General features: G+C 40.8%; 2 protein-coding genes across 6 annotated transcripts in view; both read left to right on the top strand.

Annotated features, from left to right (window-relative positions):
• LOC118360173 (plexin-B1-like) overlaps positions 1–5,769 on the top strand; it is a 60,084-nt gene extending 54,315 nt beyond the window's left edge. Inside the window, exons 36-38 of one of the 2 annotated variants that reach the window (XM_035739401.2) lie at positions 37–112; positions 266–340; positions 451–5,769. In XM_035739401.2, coding sequence (XP_035595294.2) covers positions 37–112; positions 266–340; positions 451–555 — 256 coding nt within the window. In that variant the 3' untranslated portion in view covers positions 556–5,769. Of the gene's footprint in view, positions 1–36; positions 113–265; positions 341–450 lie in introns of those variants that run through there. The other variant, XR_008083251.1, reaches the window with a different exon arrangement.
• A 5,740-nt stretch (positions 5,770–11,509) lies between these two features.
• On the top strand, positions 11,510–22,073 carry LOC118359498 (SRSF protein kinase 3). 4 transcript variants are annotated; one of them, XM_052482536.1, is made up of 12 exons: positions 11,510–11,699; positions 17,160–17,260; positions 18,064–18,193; positions 18,273–18,360; positions 18,667–18,754; positions 18,862–18,968; positions 19,100–19,265; positions 19,463–19,539; positions 19,955–20,062; positions 20,336–20,405; positions 20,528–20,620; positions 21,479–22,073. In XM_052482536.1, the coding sequence occupies exons 1-12, from the start codon at positions 11,647–11,649 to the stop codon at positions 21,661–21,663; spliced, it is 1,266 nt and encodes a 421-aa protein (XP_052338496.1). In that variant the 5' UTR covers positions 11,510–11,646; the 3' UTR covers positions 21,664–22,073. The 4 variants fall into 4 exon arrangements, with proteins under 4 accessions (XP_052338496.1, XP_052338497.1, XP_035593903.1 ...); XM_052482537.1 differs by having other exon boundaries at positions 17,157–17,260; positions 18,064–18,172; positions 18,258–18,360; XM_035738010.2 differs by having other exon boundaries at positions 17,157–17,260.
• The last annotated feature ends 1,034 nt before the right edge of the window (positions 22,074–23,107 follow it).

Here is a 23,107-nt window from a genome sequence, read left to right as displayed (position 1 = left end):
CTTCCATTCCATCTCTATTTCTTTCTCTCTTTTCAGATACTATGCTGACATCAGGCAGACCATTTCTGCCAGCGACCAGGAAATGAATTCTGCTCTTGCAGAACTGTCTCGAGTATGTTACATAAAAATAAAATAAAAACACTGGTGCATGTTTTGACATACATTTTCTGCTGTAGGCCTTTTCCGTTTTAATCTTTGGTTGTTTTTGCATAGAGCACTTAGAAGTTATGAACCAAAGTTTTAGTATTTCCACCTTTCTTTACAGAATTATGCTAGTGAGGTGAACTACCTTGTAGCCCTGCATGAGCTGTACAAGTACATCAACAAGTACTATGATCAAGTGAGTCCAACATTTCTATCCATTGGTTTTTGAGGCCCATACTTGTCATTTCTATATGATGTTAAGCTAGTTGATGAACTTAAGCTGTTATTGGTATTGTCTCCTCCCAGATCATCACTGCTCTAGAGGAGGACCCTACAGCTCAGAAGATGCAGCTGGGCTACAGGCTCCAGCAGATTGCGGCTGCCGTGGAAAATAAAGTCACTGACCTATGATAACAGAGTGGCCCTGAGACGGGACAGGCCGAGACCCTGGGGAAAAGACACCCGCTGTGAGGAGTAGTCCGGAAGGAAAAGAATGTGTGAAAAGGAAAAAGACCTTGTGCATACAGGGTGTGATTTCCCTCTCTTTTTGGCAGACTGAAGGAAGTAAAGAAGGTCGAGGGGCACTCAAAGTGGTGCTCTTCTCTTTTTGCCATATCTGTGTAGAGTTACTGTGCGTAGATTCTCCTGACAAGCTGCACAGGAGATTTCCATAGCAACCTGACTATATTTACCCGCTGCTACTCAGTGTGTACATACATAGACATTATCCTGAGTAAATGAGCAAAGTCCTGTTGAACTCTCTGGACTGCGGCAGAGTTTCTGCAACACAAACCACGTCTTACTGGGATGAAATGGATGGATAAAGCTTACAGGACTAAAATGAATTGAATAGCACTTATTCAATTATGCTATTGTCATTCACTTGCTAAATGCCTTCTGTTTCCCTGAATCACATTTTCAAAGTCTTACTTTTCTGGTAGAACTATCCTTTGCAGACAACGTGTGAGGTAGTATTGTCTTCACTCATCCTTTTCACTCCCCATCAACGTTTTTGTCGCTCCACAAAGTTTTTCTGCTTCATGTAGTTGAACACTAAAGAACAGACTGCTTTCAATACATTGTGAAAATGTTAGGTACTCCATGTGCTGGCTTTTATGGTCACCCAGCTTTGACATTCTCTATGATTTGAATGTTCCTTTCCAAAATCGGTATGATGTACAAATAATTTTAGTGCATTTCTGATGGTAATTCTACGGTTCCCTAATAATTGCAGTAGCCAAGCTGATATTTTCCGTTCTAATGCTGAGATAATGATAGACATCTCTAGCTTAAACCTCCCAGAGAAATCTCAGCTAGTTAATGTTCAATCTGCAGAATGTTTCCTTCTCTTAGCAGGGTGCCAGACTTCACTACACATTATCTGTGAATGGCAGACTAGAAGGTGTTCTCAAAAAGGTGTATTTTGTGAGCAGCAGGAGCTAGTAATCAAACACAACACTTTCCAGAACTGAATGCGATTAAACAGTTTGTTTTAGAAAATGGCTGGTTATGTGTGACCAATATGACATTTTCTGTCAACACTGTGGGATGCGACGACTAACAAGCAACAGGTTTTTCCGACACTTGATTATTTAAACAAATCACGATTTAGCAGGGTGTGTATCTTTTGAATTTCGGAACGGGGGAGATGACATTTGTCCTTCTGACTTAAAAGAAACTTGCAGAGAAAGGGGGGTGAAGCTAACATTCGGCTTCCGCTCCTCATTCTAGTATCTTTTCTCATACATACACCCCCCCCCCCAGAACTTGAAAGAGTAACTGACGCAATTACGTAAGATTTTAGTTCTGGGTATTCGAAATTAGTATAGTTGTAAAGGTTGAGCAAAATGAGTATGAGATTGGCAATATAATATTGTTTATCTCATAAAACTTGCAGCATGACATGTCTTTAGTCTCAACAATGAATCCTTTATCCCAAGGCCTCATGACTGTCCTTTTTTATGACTGAAATTAAATGGTAGCCCTAATGTTTGATTTTCACTAATACAACATTTTAACCCTCAAGCTACTGACTGGAGTCATTTTGACACCATAGGTATATTTATCATAGCCCAAAGGTGGTTTATTAAAATCTTCAAATTTGTAATGACTTGTTCTTAACAAATCTAAATCCATGTTTTTAGTGTTTCTGTATCAATATGGGGGTCATTCCTCCAATTCGATGCCTTTTGGGATGTGTAATTTGGTGGGATTTTTTTGTTGTTGATTTCACCTCATTTTAACATTCTGTCATAAAAAGCACATGTTCAACTTAATAAAAAAATGTGTTTTCCCATCTCAATAGTTTAAATAATTACTATAGTAAGTGCCAAATAAAGTAAGCTGGTTGACAATTTAACCTTAAAGCCATAAATCTCCTTGTGATGGGGGGGAATGGAAGCTTGTTGTGCAACAGGGAGGGGCAATTTGAGTGCAAGCTTCAACATTTTTAAATATTAAAACATTTCTAGCCTGTTTATCTATGGGTAACAGGGTTGACATGTTATGCTCGACCCATTCAGTTTCCCACTAGAAAATGGCCAAAAAGAGTAGAACCATCTCACCTGTTTTTACACTCATTTCATTATCAGATGTTCAATGTTTCTTTTCAAACATTGAGTTCACATAACAGCATTCACCTTAAAATGAGGGACTGTTTTTATTTATTTATTTTTTTACCTTAAAATGAATCACTAAATAAATAAATAAATAAATTAAATACTTTTCAGAAATTACTTTGTCAAAGCAACAAAATAACCAGGGCTACACAATCATGTGAGAACCTTTTGGGAAGTCACAGATGATGCACGGAGGGACATGTCAAAATGTTGAATTTTGGCACATTAGCAAGGCTTTATATAAAAAAATATGCTTTATTGAATTGTGCATGTGATCTATATTAAAATGGCACTTCATTGAACATAACACGTTTTTAAAATTCAACATTGGTGCAAATTGTTGCCTTAAAATGTCAAAAGGATGCAAAAGATACTAATTTCGTGGAACAACCCGTGGACTATTCAGAAATTCAAGTCCTTTTGGGATAGTTTTGACCCTAGCCAAAAACACTTAATTTTGTCTATAGTAATTTGATTTAAAAAATGACTTTTTATTTGAATCTAGGTTTCTCTAGAGACAAATACAAGTTATCCATAGGGTGGAGGGGGACCTGTATCAGTGATTTGGATCCAATACAGATCCTCTGCAGAGATACAGCTCCCCATGTAACTTACTTGCCTAACATTGTACATTTCTTTACCATGTATCGTATGACTGTACTACAAAACCAAAATAACCTTATTTTTGTGCATGTAAAAATCTGACAATGGTGTACAAAGTTTGCCAGTGGTATAAATACTTGATAGAGCTGCAATGGAGAACTCCGGTACACTCCAGCTACATTGAGAGCTGTATTGGTCTGTATTCTCTGCAAAGTTGTTATTCTAGGGCAAATCTCCCAAAAAGTATTTATTTGAATCCAGGTTTCTCTGGAGACAAAATATTAAGTTATACGTATCATTAGAGGGTGGAGGGGGACCTGTATGAGTGATTTTGACCAAATAGACCGATCACCTGCAGAAATGGAGCAGCTTATGTACTCGCTTATGGGTATAAATCAAATCAATCACATTTTATTTGTCACATGCTTTATAGGCAACAGGCGTAGACTAACAGTGAAATGCTCACTTACGGGTCCTTTTCCAACAATGCAGTTAAAGATTTTTTTTTAAATAGACATGAGGAATAAATACACAGTGAATAACTCAGTAAAAATAAAGAGTAGTGGTAGCTGCAGTGTGTGTGTGTGGTGTCTGGGGATGGGGGGCAGTGTCGGTGTGTGTGCATAGTCAGTGCAAGAGAGTTTGTAAAAACAAAGGGAAGTCCAGGTAGCCATTTTAATTAGGTATGTAGCAGTCTTGTTTATAAGTCTTATGACTTGGGGGTATAAGATGTTCAGGGTACTTTTGGTTCCAGACTTGGTGCATTGTTACTGCTTGCCGTGCTGTAGCAAAGAGAACCTGTGGCTTGGGTTGCTGGAGTCTGACAATTGTTTGGGCCTTCCTCTGACACCGCCTGGTATAGAGGTCCTGGATGGCTATAACTAGGTATGACCGTGTGCAAAATCTAAATTTACCTTCGATATATGCCAATTTGCAGTCAAAACAGCTCAGAACAGTCTGTCGGTCATATTAATACTTGGTAAAACTGTAATACGGAAACCCACTACCCTCTAAAATGAACACACAGTGCTGTGTATTCTCTACGGTAAATGTTACATAAATTCCTATATTCTATAGGTGCAAGCAACTTGTGATATTTTGGATGCTATACCATTTGTTTTGAGGTGACTTTGGGCATGCTTTTGAAGCATCCTGCCATAGCCTCTAACACTCCCATTGTTTTACTAACAGTGATGGTAATGCTGTCTGTGGGCTTAGTAAATAAAGTAAACTAAGCCATACATTTGGTACATTTCATTCAGGATCACTTTTTGAAGTGAATTTAATCATTACTTTTCAATAAAATGTAGAATATTTAAAATGGTGTACCGTCCCTTTAAACGGCAGTACTTTTTACCACAAAATATGACCATTTATACTTTCAACATTCTGAAAACGAAATGATACTATAATAAAATAATGGTAAATTAGCTTTTTCTGTAGTAATGTGGATAGAATTTGGGAGAAAAGGCTGCAAATTGAATGAAGGAAACATATGAGTTTTTATTGAATATGCAAATTAACTCTAATTTAGCTAAAATAAGTGTTTTGGTCTCTTTTTTTCAGATTACATTAATTACATGTCTAATTTTTTAAAAAGAAATATGTTGCTATTTTGCTATGACTGTTGCTTTTTCAAATATAGTTTCTTCTTGGGGTAACAATGAACCCAGTTGGTAATCGATGTATGAAAATATTTTGGTTGCTTGAGGGTTAAAATATTTTTCGGTTTTAAAATGGTATTTATTTATTTATTTTCCTGTCTGGTTGGCTGCTGGTTCGTTATCTATTTACGAAGACCAAATAATCAATGGAATTACAATGAAATCCATTGTTTGAAAGTGAGATCCGATTTCATGCAAACGCCTGTCATATTCTTCTTTGGTACTGATGACATGGTCCACAATGAATGAATGACACTGTTCTTTTTTTAAATATTTTTTTTATAAATGCGTAGAAGCTTTATGTAGGCCTATATTGGTCATGTTTTGACTTTTGACCCTTTTTGATTTTCATTACTCTGTGTTTGTGGGTTGGGTAAGGGTATACTTTACAAAAAATCTAAGTATCAAAATTACGACTCGCATTACATTCTGGGACTACTGCTTTTTGACATGTGAGTTTTTACATACATTTTTAGATGTCAAGCTATAATAAGGGAATATCTGTTTGTTAGTAATGTAGAGCAAGTTATGTTGGCGATTTTTAAAGTACATTTTTGTCATCTCTTGCCATGGACATAGCAAAAGCAATCCTTGTTTGTTTTCCTTGCTAAATTCAAACATTATTTGGATTTCCTTGTAAATACTTTAACGATTTGTAAGTAAGCCTACCATTAGCTTTCTCTAACTGTTTGATAGGTGAAATGTAACTTAATGTCATGCAATAAAATAGTCAAAATGTCCATGTAATTTGTGGTTTTGTATTTAAAGTGATCATTATAGAAATGTAGGGCTTTGAGAGTACCTCTGTTATGCCGGCCATCAACTGCGCTACAGCAAGACCCTTCAAGCTGGAGTTAATCCTACCCTATATGGAGCTAGTGGCCCTATATGTGCCTAGTGGTTAGAGCGTTGGGCCAGTAACCGAAAGTTTGCTTGTTAAAATCCCCAAGCCGTCAAGGTGAAAAGTCTGTCAATCTGCAGTTAAGCAAGACACTTAACCCTAATTGCTCCAGGGTTGCCGCCAATAATGGCTGATCCCTGGCCGTGACCCCACTCTCCGAGGGTGTCTCAGGATATGCAGAAAATATATTTCCATTTCACAGCTTACAATCATACAGGTTACCCACTTGTACATGCAGTGAAACAGGACTGTGTGTACTTTTGGGGGCCCCCCACCTCGCAACAAAACATTTTAGAGGCGCCCTTCTTGACAGTGGAGAGAAATGAAAGTTCACTTCCTGCACTTACATTTGTTTTGCCATGGCGCATAGAGAACTTGCTTTAAAATTGTACAATTTTCTATCAATTCTACACATTTTGTGATGGGTTGGAAATATTTTTTTTGCTGTTTGATAGCCAAATTCCTGCAATTCTACACATTTTATATTGACTTATGCCATGTTATGATATCCTGAGTAAGAATGACAAACCAAATTAACTGCATGTTTTCCCGAGTTGTAGTGGGAGGACCACGCAACATATCAACGCATGACTCCAAGCTTACTTCGATATGATGGTTATTATATACATTTTTGCACATAAACACATTTCCACCGCCATAATTCATTTAACAGACACAAAAAGATCCCACCTTTTCTATTATTATTATTTGGTCGGGGGCCCGAAGAGACCACTTATGTCGCTTATGCCTGGATCCGGCCCTGTGTAGAAGTGCTGGCGTATGAAGAGTAAACTGTATCATTAAAAGCATTTTCACATCATTAAGGTCCAATTTGTCTGACACAGATTTACCATTGAACATGCATATTAGTCCAGGAGCTGGCATAACCTAAATCTGGAAAAGTGACTTTTTAATGAAGGGAACCACAGGGTACTGCAGCACACTACTTATGCCATTGACTCAAAATGTGAATTGTGTTGCTTCATGTAGGCAGATGGTTTACAGTAAATGGTGTTTTTCCAATCATTTTCAGATTGCTCTATTTGTTATGCTGTACTTCCAGCCAATCATTCTGCTGTGAGATATTTACAGTATGCCTGTCTAGTGACTGGTATGATGAGGAGCTCATGAAAACCAGATAGCCTTGGCAGAAAGTCCTCAGTGCCATGTGCTTACACTCCCCTCTAACAAGGGCCAGGAGGTTGTGAGTGTTCAAAAGTGGAAACAGTGTCACGTCAAATGAATGCAAGTCAGTGAGGTTGTGCTTATGAAGACCTTGGGGTTTAGAGGGGAAGGTTGGTGGGTGAAATAAGTCAGTGGGGCCTGGCCTGTGGTACTCCCTGCTCGTGTCTACAAGAAGTAACCAAGTTTCTCTCTAGTTGCCGTACCATGTCTGGTTTTAGTCCAGTAGCATTTGTAGTACAGTTACAGTAGCTGGTGGCAGCACATCTAAAGATAAGTCATCATTAAAAAAAAACGTGCTTTTGCAATAGGAGTACAGAAAGGTGAGATACATTAAACATTAACCATACGTTTATTGCACTTATTAAGTTTTAGACCGTAGCTATAGTGTAGAGTGTACAGGGAACATTTGGATTCCTACCAAGTACTGAGGATCAATCCCCTGTCTTTATGGGAGATTAACACTTGTCTCCGTTTCAGTTCATCTTTTAACATGGCTAGTTAAAAGGTCTATGCGATACCTATGATATCCAACTTGTGTTTTATATGCACCCCCTTCTGACCCAGTTGTCAAACTCTCCTCATCACGTTTGCGTCTCAGTCAAAGAAAAGCTACAGCTGAGCCCTTGTGGGTCTGCTACTTGTGTTACCACACATTGGAATAGCAGCCCTAATGGCTAACTGAGGCTTTACAGCTTATGCTGTGCCAAGATTAGGCCGTAATTCAACCAGGCCATAAATAGGAGGTGAATTATGTTTGCAGTAGAACAAGAATATTCAGCCTGAAGAAAATTCACCCAGTGTAACAGGATGAAACAAAGAGGTTATGATGACCTCTCAAACAAATCTGTCTAGTGCTAGAAAGATGTTTGCCCAGTTAGCAAATTTATTCCTGGGCAACTGTAGGCTACATACTTTGTGTTTTTCTGGCCCAGTATAAGCCTGGGTCTCCAGCCCAAGTCTGGTGCACATACTGTATCACCGTTAGATTAAAAAGGAGAGGCACAGATCTGGCCCACACACGGATAAACTACAAATGCGTGGCCCAGCTCTGGCCCACACAGTGTAAAATGATTCATTCTAAACGATGTGGCCCACATCTGGGCCATATTGTGCAAAACGATTGTAAAATAAAAAGGTGTGGTACTAGTCTGGCCTACACACTGCACAAAGGTATGGCTGAGTTCCTGTCTATAGGACCCCGGTCCAGAAGTGGGCCAGATGTAGGCTGCCACATAACCGTAAATGGGGCTACATTAAACCAGCTACTCCCCAAATAACATTAAAATACTATGCTATTAAAATCTTAATTTAAACAAAAGACAGGAGTGGTTGTTTTATATAAAACGGATTGTTTGGATCCTGGGTGCTGATTGGTTGATAGCAGGGAGTTACTCACCACAATCCCCAGGTAATATTAACAGGCCATTTGAATTATCATTCCACTCCCCCACAGCCATGCCAGGCAATTCATAAACTTCACCTCACCTTGACAAAATACAGTATTCCCCATACTTTTAGCCTATATATTGGATTGCAACAGTTGGTGTTTGTCCAAACCTTGCTGCCTGCCTGTCCAACCTGTGCAACAATGTTGCATTTTTCTTTTTGCAATCCCCACTGTGCCATCGAGAATGACAGCTTCTCTGAGCCAGGCAAATTCATTTATCAGGATCATTATAATGGATCTATCTAAAGAAATGGCAATAGAAACAAATGTGAAACTAACAAAACTGCACATAGTTTGCTGTCATTTCAGCTGCTTGTGTGCTATATTTAGTTGGCTAGATAGCAAAGTAGGAGCTAACCAGCATAGCAACATTATTTGCTTGGAATGGACGACCAGTCCGCTTGGCTGGCAACCATGCCAATAGAACGGACGACCAGCCTGTTTGGCTAGCAACTTCAGAATCCCATAACTAATGACTGGCCTTTGCCCGGATTCTGCTTTATGTCGGGCCTAAGAACAGCCCTTACGACCATGATCCACTAACCTTGATAATTTGGACAGCCACACTAGCTTTGCCCTCATGTGGGCGCTTGCAAGCAAGCAGGTTAGGGATCAACGGCTATATTGAACTTTGATTGGTCCATCGCTCTGCGATATAGCAGAGTACTTAGCTTTCCGCAATTTAGGTCCCGCCTTGTTCATACCTCCTCGCCTATGCATGCATCGCTCAATGCCCCCGCCCACTTCACTTATCTCTATTGAAAACGAATGGGTATTCCGTCATTTCATCGCTCGATCGTGGATCTGGACTGTTAGTGGGGTGTTATTCACAGGATTACTCCCGGGTTCTCATGCCCCTTACTAAAACATGTTGAGTGTTTTGAAACGTTTCTTGCCAATATTGTCGCATTGATTTTACAAAAGCGTTTCATAACGCTCGGACAGAAACATGGTGAGCTGTTGCAATTTGGCAACGTATTCATGTCCCAGCCATATCCCCTGTAGCTCACGTTGTTGTTGAAAATGTCCCTGCCTTTGACCACATATATTATATTTATATTGTTATGACACTGTGCCTTTTCATGTAAAAAATATAGTCTTTATCAATAAATCATGCACCTATGAATCATCTCACCTCCCGTGCCTTTAATATCTAGGCACTGTATTATTTTTTAAATGTCTCTCGACCTGATTTAGGTCTACAGCCTAAAGACACATACATTAAGGATTAAGGGCTTGTAAATACGCATTTCACGGTAAGGTCTACCCGTTGCTGTCGGCGCATTTGACAAATGCAATTTTATTTATGTACCAATAAATACGGTCATAAGTCACCTTGGACCAATTAAACAGTCAAACCAGTCGTGTAGGCTATTGAAACCGAGCAGGGGGCCTCTTTCTCTCGGATCCATCAACTTTCATTCAGTTTATCGCTGTGCGCCTTGCGGTTTCTGAAGTGTCTTCGGGTGGCGTGTTGGAGCAGAGTGTTAACAGCCCAGTATTAATCACAAAGAGCAGAGCCATGCCTGAGACCTCACCCTGCTCCACCCTGTATCGTGACCGTGGATATTTTTACCCTCTCTTCAATTCCATGAGTGGGGTGGAAACATACTGATGAAAGTGTAAGAAGTGTAGCTTCCCACTAATTTGACTTCAAGCAACTGACAGAAGTGTACTCAATGACACAAGACTCGTTTGATATAGCCCATATATCTACTTTTACTGTTCCTAATTAGATCAAATCAGATATAGCTTATTATATAATTAGATAAAGCTCTTTATGACTGCACCATAGAAGGAAAAATCGAATGCAGTGTACAGCACGTGTCCAGTGCAATACTCTTGTGCTACTTGGTTTAACTTCCTCATGCCGAGATTACTGTAACTCTTAGTTCAAAATTATGTAGCTTGGTTTTTAACAGGCACCAGAAAATGTAACCATTTGAAATCAAATTAAATTAATTTGTCACATGCGGCCGAATAGAACGGGTGTATACTTAACTGTGAAATGCTTGCTGACGAGTATGTATAGTTTAAAATTAATAATAATTAAAAAACAAAATACACACGAATGGAGCTATATACAGGGAGTACCGGTACCAGGTAAATGTGCAGGGTATGAGGTATTTGAGGTAGATATGTACACGAAGGCAGGGAAAAGTGACTAGGCATCAGGAGATATATAATAAGAGTGAAATAAAGAACAGAGTAGCAGCAGCATATGATGTGTGTGTGTGTGTGTGTGTGTGTGTGTATTTAAACACAACTATTTTAATTTCTCTACACTGGCCACCAGTCACTTTTAGAATAGATGTTAACATTTTAGTCATCATGTTTAAGGCTTTTTTTTATATAGCCCCATCCTATATCTCAGATATTGTATCTCCCTGTGTGCCAGTACACAGCCTGAGATCCTCTGACAGGGCACTGTTGACCATTCCAAAGTCTAGGTTGAAAATGACAGGAGACTGGGCATTTGCATTAGGGCCCCTAGACTTTGCAATTGTCTACCAGAGGAGATCAGACTTGTGCCTATTTTTACATCTCTGCTGAAGACACACTTTTATAAAGATGCTTTTCATGTATGATTTCAATTCACGATTTTCAATTTATGATTTCAATTTATGTTTTTCATTCTCCTTCCTACTGTCTTTGTTTCTTTGTTTGTACTTTTATCTAATTATATTTTTTTATGAGGTGAAGCATTTTGTTACTTGCATTGAAAAGGTATTATTATTATTCCTTGTTTTGATATATCATACTGTACAGGTATTTGCACATGGTGGGAAAAGGGGTGCCCTGGCGTTCCTGTGAGATCATGAACTGTTGGACTGGGGTCGTTAAACCCCCCGAGTAACCCCACACAGCTGTCATTTCCTCTTCCCTCTACCCTTTCACAGCTGTAGAGAGATATACAGAGTGGGGGTGAAGGGAAGAAAGAGCAAAAGAAGAGGACAGAGAGAGAGAGAGTTGGGGGGTTGGGGATTTCCATGTTTAGACCTGGCCGGCTCCTCATACATAAACACTGCTGACTGGTCACAGGCAGGCAGAGTCCTACTGTATACAGGCTCTGTATACTCAGTCATGGAGAGGAATATGTGCTCAGCTCAGACTTCTGTACAGTTGGCTCAAAAAACGTAAGTATCATCTGTTCTCACTATAAGTATGCCAGATCTAGAACAGTACACTGACTTGGTTATTACTAATTGAAAGGTGGACCTCTAAACCTGTAACCTGGCTGCCCACTAAATTGTCAGTGAGACACACATGTTACCCATAGCAAGTCACAAAGTCAATGAGTGGAAGTTTGGTATTTTTTGAATTAAGAAATATTTTTGAGGAACAGGTCTTAACCAGAGGACTTTAACCCTGTGTGTGGTTGTTAGCTAGCCTGGTGCCAGTCTCTTTAGCTAACATTCCACTCCTTGACACTCCTTGTCATTGACAAGGATGCCAGCCTTTCTGCCATCTTCAAATATGAACATTCTATCATTACTGAGATTGAGGAGAACAGAGGAGCTGATCCTGATTCGATAACCCTCACAGCTATCCTCCAATTACAACGATTATCCAAATGTTTTACAATGGGTGGGCCTAATCATGAATGCTGATTGATTAAAACCGCATTCCAGCCGGTGTCTATTCCACAAATTACCACCGGCTAAATCTATGACGCTAAAATGCCTATTTACTCTGTTTCATTTGACTGTGCAATCAACTGTCTCATCAGCTATTTATAAACATGATCTCCACTATAAAAATCATCTAGACATGATCTCACATTTATTTTAGACTAACATTTAGTTTTCAACATATTTGTATAAACTTTGCTGTCTGTCTCTCCAACATTTGCAACATTATTTCAATATTCAAATTCGATCTCCACTTGTACCATAGTAATGAACGAGCCTGGAATCAGGACCAGACAGACAGGCAGGCAGCGTTTCTCAACCAGTCAAAATCAGGGATCGGCTGGCATCATTTTTATGGATATATACAAAGAAATGTAAATTGAAAAAAGGTCAAATGACACGAAGTGCAGCAAGTTTGCCGTCTCTCCAGCTTCAGTTTGAAGTGATTGTGTTAGCTGTGTTGTTGGCTAGCTCTTTTGAACAACAGTGTCCTTGACGAGTTTTATGCCAGACAAAATCACACCTCATCAACTCATTGTTAGGGATGTATCCAAATGTCTACAGAAAACAGCTTAAACAAAGCAAATGAAGCTACTTTGCTGTTATGCTGGCTTTTTGACGTGACTGTAAATTAGCCGTAGTTGGCTATCTAGCAATCAAGAGATAAGAACGTTGCCAGCCTGTATGGCAATGGAACATCTCCAACGAACGACTGGGTCGCGTCCATAGATACAGAACAAAAAGACTGAACGACTGGGTCGCGTCCATAGATACAGAACAAAAAGACTGAACGACTGGGTCGCGTCCATAGATACAGAACAAAAAGACTGAACGACTGGGTTGCATCTCGAGCAACTGAACCGATAGAATGAACGACCAGCCCTAGATTTGTGACGGGACTATATCTTCAGGACTATATCTTGTGGAAGGATGAAATAGTATGAATAAATTCATAAAATGTTTTTAATTAAAATATGTCAATCATTATTTGAATATGTTGGTAACCCGTTGTATAAAAGTGATAATGCCCTCGAAGCCAGTGTTTGGAGGATATATTGGCAACACCCTTGCCAATCTATCCTCCAAACACCAGTTTTGAGGGCATCATCACTTAATTGGTGCTGGATAACTATTTTTCACCACAGAACATGTTGGTATCTGGTTGCTAAGCAAACATTTTTTTGTCCAGATGATACCAATCTGTCAAAAATTGCTAGCTGAAGTCTAACTTCTCAAACTAAATACATACTGCAATTCCAATCACAAAACCTGGCCGGTTTGATTTGTAAGCCTCAAAATACAATAACTTGCCTAGTTAACAGCTAAATGTTTGTTTTTGACTTTGTTATAATTATAATTATATTTTTGAGGTTCCACATGTTTTCATGGAAAATATGAATGTTATTATTTCCATCGACCAATGAGCAATTCTGCCATAAACCCAACTGCATATTGAACATTGACATTGCCTCAAGGCCAGTCTCTGTGGCAATGACATGGAGAGGCAAGAAGTGGAATGTTAGCTAAAAAAGACTTGTACCCAGACTAGTTGTTTGCCTCAGTAAATGGAAACCAATTTATAGCTTGACCCTAACCTTTTTTCCATGGCCAAAGAGGCAGGGGCTCCATGTATAGCTCGCCTGGCACACAATGAGAATGTGTGCATTATTTTAGTGCCTCTGGAGGTGAATGACAGTTTAGAGTTTCACTGGGTCTGTCACAGTGTCAAGGACCTGGGCCAATATCCACGCTCTGAACTGGAGCCACAACATTCTGAGAGACTGTCCTGGAGAGGATGTTTGACTATAAATAAATTATTCAGAAAAGGAGCAATAATTGACAGATCTACACAAGACAATATTTATAGTACACTAACCTGATACAGCATATCCTAATGAATTTGACCTTTGCCTCTTTTACGGAGGGTCACAGTGAGGTACATGTAGTCAGTGGTGATTTTAGCATGTACAGTGCCTTGCGAAAGTATTCGGCCCCCTTGAACTTTGCGACCTTTTGCCACATTTCAGGCTTCAAACATAAAGATATAAAACTGTATTTTTTTGTGAAGAATCAACAACAAGTGGGTCACAATCATGAAGTGGAACGACATTTATTGGATATTTCAAACTTTTTTAACAAATCAAAAACTGAAAAATTGGGCGTGCAAAATTATTCAGCCCCTTTACTTTCAGTGCAGCAAACTCTCTCCAGAAGTTCAGTGAGGATCTCTGAATGATCCAATGTTGACCTAAATGACTAATGATGATAAATACAATCCACCTGTGTGTAATCAAGTCACCGTATAAATGCACCTGCACTGTGATAGTCTCAGAGGTCCGTTAAAAGCGCAGAGAGCATCATGAAGAACAAGGAACACACCAGGCAGGTCCGAGATACTGTTGTGAAGAAGTTTAAAGCCGGATTTGGATACAAAAAGATTTCCCAAGCTTTAAACATCCCAAGGAGCACTGTGCAAGCGATAATATTGAAATGGAATGAGTATCAGACCACTGCAAATCTACCAAGACCTGGCCGTCCCTCTAAACTTTCAGCTCATACAAGGAGAAGACTGATCAGAGATGCAGCCAAGAGGCCCATGATCACTCTGGATGAACTGCAGAGATCTACAGCTGAGGTGGGAGACTCTGTCCATAGGACAACAATCAGTCGTATATTGCACAAATCTGTCCTTTATGGAAGAGTGGAAAGAAGAAAGCCATTTCTTAAAGATATCCATAAAAAGTGTTGTTTAAAGTTTGCCACAAGCCACCTGGGAGACACACCAAACATGTGGAAGAAGGTGCTCTGGTCAGATGAAACCAAAATTGAACTTTTTGGCAACAATGCAAAACGTTATGTTTGGCGTAAAAGCAACACAGCTCATCACCCTGAACACACCATCCCCACTGTCAAACATGGTGGTGGCAACATCATGGTTTGGGCCTGCTTTTTCTTCAGCAGGGACAGGGAAGATGGTTAAAATTGATGGGAAGATGGATGGAGCCAAATACAGGACCATTCTGGAAGAAAACCTGATGGAGTCTGCAAAAGACCTGAGACTGGGATGGAGATTTGTCTTCCAACAAGACAATGATCCAAAACATAAAGCAAAATCTACAATGGAATGGTTCAAAAATAAACATTTCCAGGTGTTAGAATGGCCAAGTCAAAGTCCAGACCTGAATCCAATCGAGAATCTGTGGAAAGAACTGAAAACTGCTGTTCACAAATGCTCTCCATCCAACCTCACTGAGCTCGAGCGGTTTTGCAAGGAGGAATGGGAAAATGTCAGTCTCTCGATGTGCAAAACTGATCGAGACATACCCCAAGCGACTTACAGCTGTAATCGCAGCAAAAGGTGGCACTACAAAGTATTAACTTAAGGGGGCTGAATAATTTTGCACGGCCAATTTTTCAGTTTTTGATTTGTTAAAAAAGTTTGAAATATCCAATAAATGTCGTTCCACTTCATGATTGTGTCCCACTTGTTGTTGATTCTTCACAAAAAAATACAGTTTTATATCTTTATGTTTGAAGCCTGAAATGTGGCAAAAGGTCGCAAAGTTCAAGGGGGCCGAATACTTTCGCAAGGCACTGTAAATCTTGGTGGGGCAAAAAAATTATAATACGTGGGATGCTTGCCAGCTAAGCCACTATGCAACACAACACTAAACAATACATTAATGGCACTATAACGGTGACAAACGGTGCCCACAAACTGTTAGATCCTACAAAAAGCTGTCCCAACATCTTACCACTGCTACACCTGGCTATCAGCGGAGCCTTGTCTGGCAGCGAAACAGTTAATTCAGCCTCATTTACTGCCAGGGTGAGGCACATGGGCTACTAACAGCTTACGACACAACATACACTTAGTATTACTTTCTTAGCTACAGTATACATATCTCCCTGGCATATTATGTCATTTTTGCAGCAGCATACAAGACGTTTTTGGACTCACTTTGTTGTGCTGTGCTCACTTGAACAGGAAGGTGGCATGGCGGTCCTTCATGGGCAAATTTTGTCGTCAAAGTCTGGCTTTCTCTGGATTTATGGTGCTTTCAAGACAACTGGGTTGAATCATGATGACATCATTGATCTTTAGGTCGTAGCTCTAGAAAGATGCCCGAATTCCCGACTTACAATGACGGTTCAAAATGTAAATGCTGAAAATGTATTTCCCAGTCGGAGCTCGTTTTTTCCGGAATTCCCAGTTGTCTTGAACTCACTGAAGTCAAGTTTTTGCAGTTCTGAGTTAACAGTTGTTTTGAGCGCGGCATAAATCATGCTTCATTGACAGCATGGCCAATGTTGAATGTTTATCATTTTAAACTTGGAAAATAGACACTTAATCCCAGAGTTGGGACACAGGGCCACTGCACTGAATAGCAGGCTAGTGATTTATGTGCTATGCTTGCAGTTAGCCATTGTCACTGATTCTTTCCAAACCACTCATTGTTCAATTTGCGATTTCTACCCTGTTGTGTAATGTTTATGTCCAAATGGCCGATGAGCACCGAAACATTTTATCTATAATTTCTCTTCGTTATGTCTCTTCTTACGACATGGATTAAAAAGGATTTGCCAGTAGATTGTCAACTTTATTTAGATTTTCTTTGCAAAAAAATGTGCCGCTCAAAACAGGTGGGGGCTCTACCGCACCTGCCCTGAATGACGGGTTGTCACCGCATGTGGTCCATCTGGCTGTAGACTATAGTGGCATGTCTATTAAATGTCTGAGACCCATTCTGAGTCCTGTCAGCTGGGTATCCATGTGAACACCCAGGGAAGTGTCTAAAAGTAGTCTCACCCTGTCTGCTCCCAGCAACCCAACACTGACTTAGACACAGAGGGGACACATCTCTGCCCTGTGTGGGATCAGATAGGTTGACAGTGTGTGCACAGTATGTAGACAGTGTGTGTCTTTGTGTAAGTGTATTAGCATGTGTGTGTTTGTTGCAGCAGTAAACCTGGGACATCCAATGGACTTGATAAGCTGAATCGTTTGGAACAGCTAGAGCCAGAGGAGTCACTGGACAGAGAGGACCCCCGAGAATACTGCCATGGTCTGATATGGGTCTACTCAATCTGTCTTTCTCCTTACATGTCTTGTTGTCCTATTCACTCCTTTCCAGCATACACATAGTCTGTTTGGGTTGAGTACTGTGTTTACACAGGTCATCTATAAGTCTTTGCTAGGTAAAGCCCCGTCTTATCTCAGCACACTGGTCACCAGCAACACCCACCTGTAGCACACACTCCAGCAGGTATATTTCACTGGTCATCCCCAAAGCCAACACTTACTTTGGCCGCCTTTCCTTACAGTTCTCTGCTGCCAATGACTGGAACGAATTGCAAAAATCACTGAAGCTGAAGTCTTATATCTCCCTCTCTAACTTTAAGCATCAGCTGTCAGAGCAGCTTTCCGATCACTGTACCTGTACACAGCCAATCTGTAAATACCACACCCACCTCACCCCCATATTGTTATTTATCCTCTTGCTCTTTTGCGCCCCAGTATCTCTACTTGCACATCATCATCGGCACATCTATCGCTCCAGTGTTAATGCTAAATTTGTAATTATTTCGCCTCTATGGCCTTTTTCCTGCCTTACCTCCCTATTCTTCTACATTTGCACACACTGTACATAGATTTTTCTATTGTGTTATTGACTGTACGTTTGTTTATGTTTAACTGTTTTTTTTTTTTTTTTGTCACACTGCTTTGCTTTATCTTGGCCAGGTCGCAGTTGGAAATGAGAACTTGTTCTCAACTGGCCTACCTGGTTAAGTGAAGGTTAAATAAAATAAAAAATAAAATAAAAGTTGGAGTAATAACTATTTGCTATCATCCTGTATGTTTCAATAGGGGGGTACCACCCTGTTCACATTGGAGACACCTTCAACAGGAGATACCAGGTTCTGTCTAAGTTGGGCTGGGGATACTTCTCCACTGTATGGCTCTGCTTGGACCTCAGGTTCATTCACTATGTTGCTGTGTGAGGATTTACTCAAATATCTTCTTCTTGTCATATAGGAAAAGCTCTAGTGTGATTAAAACAGTCTCTGTATGTGCAGATTGGGCAGGCGAGTGGCCGTGAAGGTTTTGAAGAGTGGAGAAGGATTCACACAGGCTGGGCAAGACGAATTGACTCTGCTACGCTGTGTGAGTCTCCCTTCTTGTCTCTGTTCATTTCTCTTTCTCTGCTTCCTCTATCACTTTCTCATCCTCACCCCTAACTCTTCTCTAAGGGCAATAGGGCATACATGAATAACACGTTTTGCTCTTAGTCCACATGTTATTTATCTGTCACTACTACTTATTCACATCCACCCATGCTTTCATGGTTCATTATTTTTCTCCCTTGTCTCATACAGACCCATCTCTCTCTATTTAAACAAGTACTCGACCAGTATAGTCCGGACCCTGACTTTAACCTCTCTCACCTGCCTCTGCCCCTCTCCCCCTCAGGCCAGTGGTCCCACTGCTCGTCACCTCCAAAGCCGGAGGATAGTCCAACTGCTGGATGAGTTTAAGATAGCTGGGGTCAACGGGGTTCGTATCCTTTCTCAGACTGCATAGTCATGACATACACACACACACAAACCTGCAGCAACATTTGACACCGTAGGGAGCGTGTTTGGTTCCTTGACCTCCTGTGTGAAGATGTATGCCTAGTGCTGGAGCTGCTAGGACCAGACCTCCGCTGTTGGCAAGTCTGTTTTGGAAACCCAGGGCTATCGCTGTCTTGGGTCAAACAGGTCATTGCTCAGGTAAAAGAGTGACATAGTATGAGATGAGTCGAAACATTTGGGCTGTCATTGAATCACTCCACTAATGGATGCATCTTTAGTTTGATGCAGGAGTAGTTGGAGTTCACAGTGCCATCACTCTTTCCCTGTAGGTTCTTCAGGCATTGGACTACCTGCACACTCAATGTAAAATCATCCACACAGACATCAAGCCTGAGAATATACTGTTATGTTTGGAGGAGCAGAACCCAAAACAGACAGCAGGGGGCAGTGCCTGTCCATACCCTGGGAAAGATGCCAAGTCAAGGAGCACAGCAGGTAGTGTTCACTGTCCAGCTACAGGTGTTATAGAACTCTGTAAAATGGACCAGAAAATGAATCTGTTTACTGTACATCAAGGCTAGTATTCTGTTTCTATGTCACTTCAGATTGTCTGTGTCCAGTATGCTGTTGAAGTGTTTCAATCAGATCATAACCCTATACTGTATGTTGTTCATCTCTTACTGTCTATTCAGAGAAGGACCTGGTCACTCCCATCAGTCTGAAGAAAATCACAGTAAAGATTGCTGACCTGGGAAGCTCCTGTTGGGTGGTGGGTATGATCAGTCAGTCAGCGATTGTGAAATAGCGTCCCCCATGCAATTACTACAAATGCCTCATTTACTAATTTCATGTTGTACATTGCTCTCTGTTACTCTTTTTGTGTGTGTAGTCATTAGCACAGTAAACATGACCCAATTTTAGCTCCAAGAAGCAGCCAATTTCAAAACCCGCAAAAGTAGATTGTGCTGATTTATTGGTGCGTGGAACCATGTTGCACGCCATAGTTTAAAAACTCAGTGGAAAGCGCTAAAACATTGACATCATATCGGAATTATGACGTCTTTATGAACCGTTGCCATTCGTATTCAGTAGTTGGTTACAAAATAAGAGTAACTCATGTGGGATACTGCCCTGGGGTCAGGACTGTATTTCACACGCTGCCTTTGCTATGTGTGACATTCCAGTACAAACATTTCTGTGAGGAGATTCAGACCCGTCAGTACCGTTCACTAGAGGTTCTATTGGGCTCTGACTACGGCCCACCAGCAGACATCTGGAGTGTAGCCTGCATGGTAAGATAGACAACCACCATACAACCAACACACCCGCAACAACACTTATAGTCTGCATCTGTTTACAGCTTCACTGAAGTAAAACCATGTTATCTCCTGTCTCCTCTGATTCACTTGCATCACTTAACTCTTGTGTCGTTCAGTTACCCTTCCAGTCTACCAGCACTCTTTACATCAAGACAAATTCACCCACTCCTTTAGCACTAAGCTTATACGATAGATGCCACTACAGAATAGTTCCAGGCAATTCAATTTTTCTTCTTTTTATTCTAGGCTTTTGAGTTGGTCACTGGGGATTCATTATTTGAGCCCAAAGCTGGGAAGACCTTTTCTTTAGAGGAAGGTATGTCGATATTAGGCATGACAAATATTGACATAGGATTCAATGGAGATTGAACATTGTGTCCACTTTGTGACTTTTGCATAATTGTTTATCCAGTGGGGTTTTGGTTCTGTTCCCTCCAGACCACATCGCTCACATAATAGAGCTCCTTGGTAAAGTCCCTGCAGCAGTAGCCTTGTCTGGCAAGTATTCCATGGAGTACTTCAATAGCAAAGGTGAGTGAAGGATTTGCTTTGAAAATCATCAATTGATGTAAATGTTGCAGATTCTCATTATTTTATTCGATTTTTTTTATTTTTTATTTTGTTGTGGTACTTTTACCCAAATTTCTCCCCAATTTCGTGATAACTACAGTCTTGTCCCATCACCGCAACTCCCCTAAGGACTCAGGAGAGATGAAGGTCGAGAGATATGCGTCCTCTGAAACACAACCCTGCCAAGCCACACTGCTTCTTGACACACTGCTGTCCATACCCTGGGAAAGATGCCAAGTCAAGGAGCACAGCCGCACCAATGTGTCGGAGGAAACACCGTCCAGCTGGCAACCAAGGTCAGCTTGCAGGCGCCCGGCCCGACACCTTGAGTCGCTATGGGTCAAGGAAAACCTGGCTGGCCAAACCCTCCCCTAACCCAGACGACACTGGGCCAATTGTGTGCCGCCTCATGGGTCTCCTGGTCACAGCCGGCTGTGACACAGCCTAGGATCGAACCAGGTTCTGTAGTGATGCCTCAAGCACTGCAGTGCCTTAGACTGCTGCGCCACTCGGGAGGCCCCCCTGCAGATGCTCATTTAAAAATAAAAAAAATGTATTTATTATTTTTTTTTTACCTTTATTTTACTAGGCAAGTCAGTTAAGAACAAATTCTTATTTTCAATGACGGCCTAGGAACAGTGGGTTAACTGCCTGTTCAGGGGCAGAACGACAGATTTGTACCTTGTCAAATTTTGACAAATCATAGTGTACTTTTTTGTGAAGTCAAACCTACAAAGAATACATTTTCTTTCCAAGTCACAAAGCTCTCTTGTGCTTACCTCCACTGTCTTTCCTCCTCTCTATTATGTGTTCTCCCAGGTGACATGCGTCATATCGGAGTGCTGCGGCCCTGGGGTCTATATGAGGTGTTGGTGGAGAAGTACCACTTCATGCTGAAGGAGGCCTCTCTGTTCTCTGACTTCCTGTTGCATATGTTGGACTTCCAGCCGGAGAGGAGGGCCAGTGCTGCCCAGTGTCTCCTGCACCCATGGCTTAGCTCCTGAACCCTGGCCCTGGAGCCAACTTGATACCAAGCTAGTAGATAAATGTGTTATGTAAAAGTGTTATGCAGAGACAAACACAGTGGTGCTGAGGCACTAAGACTATGGGAAAGATATGCAGTATACATTTTGCCAATTGGCTCGATGCCAATGTTCCGGGTGAAATGTACTATTTTATGTTCATTCATTAAGTAAGACTAGATTTGTCTCTTCTGATAAATGTATGGGGCATTTGATTATCTGTAGTGTAATGAATGTATGAAGTACAAACTTATATAAGTGTTGTGTGATTTACTGAAATGTAGTACTTGTGCTCAAGACTTTCCACAGCTGTGCTGCACAGTGCACTGCACCAATTGTACTACTGTATATTTGTAGTTATTTTTTACAGCATACAATAAATAATGTTTTGCTAGAAATGTATTGTTTCCATTGTCTCTTTTGGGCTTACATCTGCATGCCTTCTCTTTTTCGTCTACTTGTAGTTTCCCTAAGATGGTGGTAGGTACTTAGTGCAAGATGGCGTCGACAAAGATGGTCACCTCGCTTCGAGTCCTTAGGAAACTATGCAGTATTATGTTTTTTTATGTATTATTTCTTACATTGTTACCACAGGAAATCTTAAGTTACATACAGCCGGGAAGAACTATTGGATATAATAGCGACTTCAATTTACCAACATTACAATCCCAAAGCGGATCCTCTGTCTGGACCACCACCCAGAACAATGGACTTAATCCCAGAAGCCGACCCAAAACAACGGTGCTGCAGAAGGGGCAGACGTAGCGGCCTCCTGGTCAAGCTCCATAGACGTGCACATCGCCCACCGCTCCCGAGTATACTACTCGCCAATATCCAATCTCTTGACAACAAGGTAGATGAAATTCGAGCAAGGGTTGCCTTCCAGAGAGACATCAGAGATTGAAACATTCTCTGTTTCACGGAAACATGGCTCTCTTGGGATATGTTGTCAGAATATGTTCAGCCACCGGGCTTCTCCATGCATCGCGCTGACAGAGATAAACTCTAGGGGTTTATGCTTGATGATTAACGACTCATCGTGTAATCATAACAACATACAGGAACTCAAGTCCTTCTGCTCACTCAACCTAGAATTCCTTACAATCAAATGTCGGCCATATTATCTCCCAAGAGATTGATAACAACATCGATTTATACACTGACTCGGTGAGTGAGTTTATAAAGAAGAAATGTTGTACCCACTGTGACTATTAAAGCCTACCCTAACCAGAAACCGTGGATGGATGGCGGCATTCACGCAAAACTGAAAGCGTAAACCACCACATTTAAACATGGAAAGAGGTCTGGGAATATGGCTGAATATAAACAGTGTAGTTAATTCCCTCCAAAATGCAATCAAACAAGCGAAATGTCAGTACAGGGATAAAGTGAAGTCCCAATTCAACGGCTCAGACACAAGACGTAT

This window comes from Oncorhynchus keta, chromosome 27, assembly GCF_023373465.1.
Source record: "Oncorhynchus keta strain PuntledgeMale-10-30-2019 chromosome 27, Oket_V2, whole genome shotgun sequence".
Lineage (NCBI taxonomy): Eukaryota > Metazoa > Chordata > Actinopteri > Salmoniformes > Salmonidae > Oncorhynchus > Oncorhynchus keta.
This window is presented reverse-complemented; position numbering and strand designations above follow the sequence as displayed.